Source organism: Nerophis lumbriciformis, linkage group LG10 (genome assembly GCF_033978685.3).
Source record: "Nerophis lumbriciformis linkage group LG10, RoL_Nlum_v2.1, whole genome shotgun sequence".
NCBI lineage: Eukaryota > Metazoa > Chordata > Actinopteri > Syngnathiformes > Syngnathidae > Nerophis > Nerophis lumbriciformis.
In genome coordinates this window covers 7,969,077-7,977,743 of record NC_084557.2, presented here as the reverse complement: position 1 = coordinate 7,977,743, position 8,667 = coordinate 7,969,077, and the positions used below count along the sequence as shown (strand labels likewise).

Sequence of the window (8,667 nt, the reverse complement as noted above, 5' to 3'; positions counted from 1 at the left end):
TCTCCATTTGGATTTTCTACAAGGCAGGGTCAAAAAGAAATTTCTCATGGGGCTATTTACAACTTTTGAATTTGTGTATACATATATTGTGAAGTTTTTTTTTCCGCATGAGTACACTTTTGAAAAAAAAAAAAGTTTATTTTTGTAAACCAAATTAAAAAAACATCAAGCTGTAGTCATAAGCCACTGTTGTTAGCATAAGATTGGCAATAAAAGTTAAAAAATAGTATCTGACTTTGTGTGACTTCTTCTGGAGGTTACAATACATGATATTACTTTTATTGGAGCCCCTCGCCACCCCGAGCGGTAGAAAATGGATGGATGGATGTTTTGACATAAAAAAAACAAAACTTTAATTTCTAAGGTGTGGCGGCTATAGTTTCAAGCCTGTGCAGTGAAAACCATTTCAGGTGGCTACCTCTTGAAGCTCATGGAGAGAATGCCAAGAGTGTGCAAGGCAGTAATCAGAGCAACGGGTGGCTATTTTGAAGAAACTAGAATACAACATATTTTATATTCTAGTTTCTTCAAAATAGCCACCCTTTGCACACTCTTGGCCCTCTCTCGATGAGCTTCAAGTACACCTGTGAAGTGAAAACCATTTCAGGTGACTACCTCTTGTTGTTTACAAAAATAAAATGTAACTTTTGTGAAAGTGTACTCATGCGGGAAATTTTTTTCCCAGAAAATATGCATGCACAAATGACAAAAGTTGAATTTTTATTTTTGTAGACCACATTAAGGTAGTCACCTGAAATGGTTTTCACTTCACAGGTGTGCTTGAAGCTCATCGAGAGGATTCTAGTTTCTTCAAAATAGCCACCCTTGTTAGCATAAGCCACTGTTGTTAGCATAAGATTGGCAATAAAAGTTAAAAAATAGTATCTGACTTTGTGTGACTTCTTCTGGAGGCTACAATACATATTACTTTTATTGGAGCCCCCCGCGGTAGAAAATGGATGGATGGATGTTTTGACATAAAAAAAACAACTTTAATTTCTAAGGTGTGGCGGCTATAGTTTCAAGCTTGTGCAGTGAAAACCATTTCAGGTGACTACCTCTACCTCTTGAAGCTCATGGAGAGAATGCCGAGAGTGTGCAAAGCAGTAATCAGAGCAAAGGGTGGCTATTTTGAAGAAACTAGAATACAACATATTTTATATTCTAGTTTCTTCAAAATAGCCACCCTTTGCAAACTCTTGGCCCTCTCTCGATGAGCTTCAAGTACACCTGTGAAGTGAAAACCATTTCAGGTGACTACCTCTTGTTGTTTACAAAAATAAAATGTAACTTTTGTGAAAGTGTACTCATGCGGGGAAAAAACTTCATAAAATATGCATGCACAAATTACAAAAGTTGAATTTTTATTTTTGTAGACCACATTAAAAAAAACAACACGAGTTTCTTCAAAATAGCCACCCTTGTTAGCATAAGCCACTGTTTTTAGCATAAGATTGGCAATAAAAGTTAAAAAATAGTATCTGACTTTGTGTGACTTCTTCTGGAGGCTACAATACATGATATTACTTTTATTGGAGCCCCCCGCGACCGTGAACGGTAGAAAATGGATGGATGGATGTTTTGACATAAAAAAAACAACTTTAATTTCTAAGGTGTGGCGGCTATAGCTTCAAGCCTGTGCAGTGAAAACCATTTCAGGTGACTACCTCTACCTCTTGAAGCTCATGGAGAGAATGCCAAGAGTGTGCAAAGCAGTAATCAGAGCGAAGGTTGGCTATTTTGAAGAAACTAGAATATAAAACATGTTTTCAGTTATTTTTTTGTTAAGTACATAACTCCACATGTGTTCATTCATAGTTTTGATGTGACAATCTACAATGTAAATAGTCATGAACATGAAGAAGAAGAAGGCGTGTCCAAACATACCGTACTGTATGGTGGAGGATGTAAATATTGCCATGACCTTGTGATAGGACGACACGACAAGAAGCAGTCCTGTACACCACAGCAAGCGCGGGACGAGCAAAGGGGAGGGATGGGGGTTTGGGGGGGTGGGGGCGTCGCCGCTGACAGAAGTGTGCAACACGAGTGTTACTAGGAGTCCAAAAAAACAAAAAACTCGCCGCATTGGAGGCAGAAAGTGCGATTTCTTTTTTTTGTGTGTGTGTTCAGTTTAAGGCGAGTTGGCGGGGCTGAGGGCGGGGCTGAGGGTGGGGCTGAGGGTGGGGCTGGAGGCATCCGAGCGGCTGTAGTCGCTGAGGGAGCTGGGACGGGGGGCGCCCACGCCCACGCCGACGGCGCCGAGGGGCCTCTTGAGCATGCCCGGTTGGAAGTTGGAGTGGCGGCGGGCGTGCTTCATCAGGTGGTCGCTGCGCATGAAGCGCTTGTCGCAGAGCGGGCAGCCGAACTTCTTCTCGCCCGTGTGGGTGCGGTAGTGGCGGGCCAGCTCGTCGGAGCGGGCAAACTTCTTACTGCAGTCGGGCCAAGTACACGGGAAGGGACGCTCTCCTGTAGGACACACACACACACACACACACACACACATCTGTTAATGTTGGCCTAATCCAGCGGTGTCAAAGTCATTTCAGCTCAGGGGCCGCTTGGAAGAAAATGTGTGCACACGCGGGGCCGGACTATTAAAGACATGGTATTAAAACTAAAAAATAAAGACAACTTCAGATTGTTTTCTTTGAAAAAACTTTGGCCAAAAATAGAACAAACACATTCTGAAAATATTACAATAAAAATATAGAAAAAAGGTAAAGTTTAGATTAGCGATGTCCGATAATATCGGCAGTCCGATAAATGCTTTAAAATCTAATATCGGAAATTATCGGTATCGGTTTCAAAAAGTAAAATGTATGACTTTTTAAAACGGACGTAGGGAGAAGTACGGAGCGCCAATAAACCTTAAAGGCACTGCCTTTGCGTGCCGGCCCAATCACATAATATCTACGTCTTTTCACACGCACAAGTGAATGCAAGGCATACTTGGTCAACAGCCATACAGGTCACACTGAGGGTGGCCGTATAAACAACTTTAACACTGTTACAAATATGCGCCACACTGTGAACCCACACCAAACAAGAATGACAAACACATTTCGGGAGAACATCCGCACCGTAACACGACATAAACACAACAGAACAAATACCCAGAACCCCTTGCAACATGTTGCGTTCGGACCAGTTGTTCCTCCCAGGGAATTCAAGTTTCTGGTCGTCGCTCCCAAGCTCTTTACGACACTTAAAGCTGAGTAAAAGAACCACCAGAGACAGAATAGGTATTTTGTAATATATTTTCAAAGCTTTGCAAATATGATGAGACCAGTCCAGCATAGAACATTCAATCGCGCAGCTAAGATGGTCTGATCTAAAAAATGGAAAACCTTCTATTCTGTAAAGTCTCTCTCCCTCCCACCCTCGCTGTCTTGTCTTTCCAGCGCAAACACATGCCCACTGTCCTCCGCACCTGGACACAAGAAGAGATAAAAGAAGGAGTATCTCTCTTTCTTACATTCCATATTCAAGGGTAGCACACAGTATTTGCAGACAACCAAAAGATCACAATTGGAAGAAAAACACTAGCTGTTTTGTAATATTATTATGAAAATAAAGAAGTAACACTTAAATACGGATATATGTAAATATCTGCCTCCGACAAACACTAACTCTTCCGGGATACTACAATATACACCCCCCCCCCCCCACCTCAACCCCGCCCACCTCAACCTCCTCATGCTCTCTCAGGGAGAGCATGTCCCAAATTCCAAGCTGCTGTTTTGAGGCATGTTAAAAAAAATAATGCACTTTGTGACTTCAATAGTGTGCCATTTTGGCATTTTTTTTCCATAACTTGAGTTGATTTATTTTGGAAAACCTTGTTACATTGTTTAATACATCCAGCGGCATAATAAAATTAGGCATAATAATGTTTTAATTCCACGACTGTGTATATCGGTATCGGTTGGTATCGGAATTGGTAATTAAGAGTTGGACAATATCGGAATATCGGATATCAACAAAAAAGCCATTATCGGACATCTGTAGTTTAGATTCATGAAGGAAAGAAGAAAGTGAATAAATTGTTTATAACTGAATAAATTTACATCCGCATAAAAATGTGTTTTCTTTTATATATTTTTTTAATGAATAAAGTAACATTTATGACAACCTTTTTCCAAAACACAATATAGAATGTGAGATATAACAGGATAATGCATACATTTACCATTTGTTTTCAAAACACCTACAAAAAAGTGGGACCCCCAAAAATGTACTGGGGGACCCCATTTTTATGACTTGATGGGGTCCCCCGGGACTCCAACACTGATGGAGTATTGGCGCGTGCAAAACAGCAGCAGGCGGCTAATACTAATCAAATATCATCCCGGGGGCCATAGATCATTAATTCCTTGACTTTGACACAAATGAGCTAAGATTTGTTTTGGAATGTTTTGTCTTCCAGCAAGTATTTTGACTCGGGGGGGGCCACATTGAGAGAAAAAAAGTGTCTGGGGGGACAATGTGTATGTGTGTATAAATGATATATACACATTTAGCTTAGGGGCGGTATAGCTCGGTTGGTAGAGCGGCCGTGCCAGGAACTTGAGGGTTCCAGGTTCGATCCCCGCTTCCGCCATCCTAGTCACTGCCGTTGTGTCCTTGGGCAAGACACTTTACCAGAGGTGGGTAGTAACGCGCTACATTTACTCCGTTACATCTACCGTACTTGAGTAACTTATGGGATAAATTGTACTTCTAAGAGTAGTTTTAATGCAACATACTTTTACTTTTACTTGAGTATATTTATAGAGAAGAAACGCTACTTTTACTCCGCTACTTTTATCTACATTCAGCTCGCTACTCGCTACTCATTTTTATCGATCTGTTAATGCACGCTTTGTTTGTTTTGGTCTGTCAGACAGACCTTCATAGTGCCTGCGTTTCAACAAATACAGTCACTGGTGACGTTCACTCCGTTCCACCAATCAGATGCAGTCACTGGTGACGTTGGACCAATCAAACAGAGCCAGTGGTCACATGACCTGACTTAAACAAGTTGAAAAACTTATTGGGGTGTTACCATTTAGTGGTTAATTGTACGGAATATGCACTGTACTGTGCAATCTACTAATAAAAGTTCCAATCAATCAATCAAAAGTGTGAAGGAAAAAAGACCCTTTTTTATTTCAACCGTACATCCCGTCAAAAGCCTAAAGACTGACTGCACAGTTCCTGTCTTCACAATAAAAGTGCCGCTCCATCGCGCCTGCGCTTTCAAAATAAGAGTCTCCGAAAGCCAGCGCAAACAAGCTAGCAAGCTACGGAGTTTGCCGCCAATGTATTTCTTGTAAAGTGTATAAAAAGGAATATGGAAGCTGGACAAACAAGATGCCAAAAACCAACCACTTTCATGTGGTATTAGACAGAAAGGAGGAACTTTTTTTCTCCTCCATTTGAAAACGTGGACGTTATCATCACTACTGTCTGATTACAATCAATGCAAGTCATCAGAATCAGGTAATACACCAACTTATATTCTTGTCTTCATGAAAGAAAGGAATCTATATGTGTTAAACATGCATGTATATTCATTAAAACACCTTTAACATGTAAACAAAAACGGCAAAATAAATAAATATAAATTATATACTGTATATATCAATGTATGTATGTATATATATATATATATATATATATATATATATATGTGTATGTATATATATATATATATATATATATATATACATACATATATATATATATGTGTGTGTGTATATATATATATATATGTGTATATATATATATATATGTGTATGTATATATATATATATATATATATATATATATATATGATATGATATGATATGTGTGTGTATGTTACTCATCAGTTACTCAGTACTTGAGTAGTTTTTTCACAACATACCTTTTACTTTTACTCAAGTAAATATTTGGGTGACTACTCCTTACTTTTACTTGAGTAATAAATCTCTAAAGTAACAGTACTCTTACTTGAGTACAATTTCTGGCTACTCTACCCACCTCTGCACTTTACCCACCTGCTCCCAGTGCCACCCACACTGGTTTAAATGTAACTTAGATATTGGGTTTCACTATGTAAAGCGCTTTGAGTCACTTGAGAAAAAGCGCTATATAAATATAATTCACTTCACTTCACTAGCTGTAAAAATATGCTGTACAGTATGTGTGTTTGGCTCCCTTTTTTTTACAGAAACACTAATACCAAAAGTCACAATGTCCCATAGAGTCCTAAAAAAAGACCACCTCAAAAAAATGGAATGGAATTTTACAGTTTTTTACTGAACAGGACACCCAAAATGTACATGAAAATAAAGAAAGTGGGATTTACAATATTAACTATGAACAATAAAACACTGAATATTAACAACATATGAACATCTTTTACTTTCTCAGAACATCTTTTACAATCAAGCAAAACACAACAAAAATATGAATGCAAAGTGTAATAAACACCTACAATATGATATATTATCACTTTTATGCAGACATTTTTTTGTAAAAATCTGCTTCCGCATCTGTTTCTGACTCATGTATTTGGGGCTGGCTGCTCTGAAAACAAACCCCGCCCACTCTGCTTTGTTCCTGGTCTGAGCTGCTGTGACCTAGATTACCGTAATAACTCCTATAACATCCAAAAGTGCACATTTCAACTATTAAAATACTTTGTATAGTTCAAGACTTACGGTCATTTAAAAACAGCACTGCACATCATAATGGCGGTGACAGTTTTGATGTTAAAGGTCTAAAAAAAAATGATGTAGAAGATTGAACATCTTAATGGTCCGCATGTGTATTTTGCCCAGGTCTGATATACGGCCACATCATTTGTTGCTAGGCAGAGTTCATAGGGCACAATCATAAACGCCCCATAGGCCATCTGGCAGCCATGCTTCCAAGACTAAACCATAAGACTATGAGACACATTGCTGCTATTTAATCACTGCTCTGTATTCACTATAAAACACAGGAGGAAAAAAAAAGTGAGCAATTTAATGCTGAGTCAACAGTTCTGAAAAGACAGGTTATGTTTTTGGTTAATCTAAATGAGTTAGCAACATGCTAAAGTGCTGCAGTAACTCGAGTGAGGGAGTAAGGAGTCACAAGAAGTAGAAGATTGCAAAACAGGACAATAGCATTCTGGCACAAATAAGCAGCATCCATCTCTCTTCTTAGAGTTCCCCATTCCATGTGTGTTTTGTTCTCCTCAGCACAGTGACTCACAGCAGGGTGCATGTGGGTTTATATCTCACGAGTGGGACCGCACCGCCAACACGTGTCCAATAAACACCGCTGTGTCCACGGACTCCTGAGACCGCAAAGATGACGTCACGCCTTCGCTCGGACGATTTGGAACTCAAACATAGAACTTCACAGTTTGTAGGAGTGGGCCCATAATACGATATCAATATATATCGCTATAGACACATACTCGATATCAACATATATCGCCATATACACATTCTCGATATCAACATATATTGCCATAGACACATTCTCGATATCAACATATATCGTCATAGACACATTCTCGATATCAACATATATCGCCATAGACACATACTCGATCGATATTAACATATATCGCCATAGACAGTGACACATACTGAATCGATCTCAACATATATCGCCATAGACACATTCTCGATATCAACATATATCGCCATAAACACATACTCGATATCAACATATATCGCCATAGACACATACTTGATATCAACATATATCGCCATAGAAACATTCTCAATATCAACATATATCGCCATAGACACATACTGGATCGATATCAACATATATCGCCATAGAAACATTCTCAATATCAACATATATCGCCATAGACATAGACACATACTGGATCGATATCAACATATATCGCCAGAGACACATACTCGATATCAACATATATCGCCATAGACACATACTTGATATCAACATATATCGCCATAGAAACATTCTCAATATCAACATATATCGCCATAGACACATACTGGATCGATATCAACATATATCGCCATAGAAACATTCTCAATATCAACATATATCGCCATAGACATAGACACATACTGGATCGATATCAACATATATCGCCATAGACACATACTCGATATCAACATATATCGCCATAGACACATACTCGATATCAACATATATCGCCATAGACACATACTGTACTTGATATCAACATATATCTCCATAGACACATACTCGATATCAACATACAGTATATCGCCATGGACAGTGACACATACTCCATATCAACATGTATCGCCATAGACACATTCTCGATATCTACATATATTGCCATATACACATACTCGATATCAACATATATCGCCATAGACACATACTCCATATCAACATGTATCGTCATAGACACATTCTCGATATCAACATATATTGCCATATACACATACTTGATATCAACATATATCGCCATAGACACATACTCGATATCAACATATATCGCCATAGACACATACTCGATATCAACATATCTCGCCATAGACACATACTCAATATCAACATGTATCGCCATAGACACACACTTGATATCAACATACAGTATATCGCCATGGACAGTGACACATATTCGATATCAACATATATCGACATGGACACATTCTCGATATCAACATATATTGCCATAGACACATTCTCGATATC

General features: G+C 38.8%; 1 protein-coding gene across 1 annotated transcript in view; it reads right to left on the bottom strand.

Annotated features, from left to right (window-relative positions):
* Positions 1 to 2,011: 2,011 nt before the first annotated feature.
* The window catches only part of klf13 (Kruppel like factor 13), a 66,434-nt gene continuing 59,778 nt past the window's right edge, over positions 2,012 to 8,667 (bottom strand). Inside the window, exon 2 of the mRNA XM_061970362.1 lies at positions 2,012 to 2,469. Within this exon, the coding sequence (XP_061826346.1) occupies positions 2,135 to 2,469 (335 nt within the window). The 3' untranslated portion in view covers positions 2,012 to 2,134. The remainder of the gene's footprint in view (positions 2,470 to 8,667) is intronic.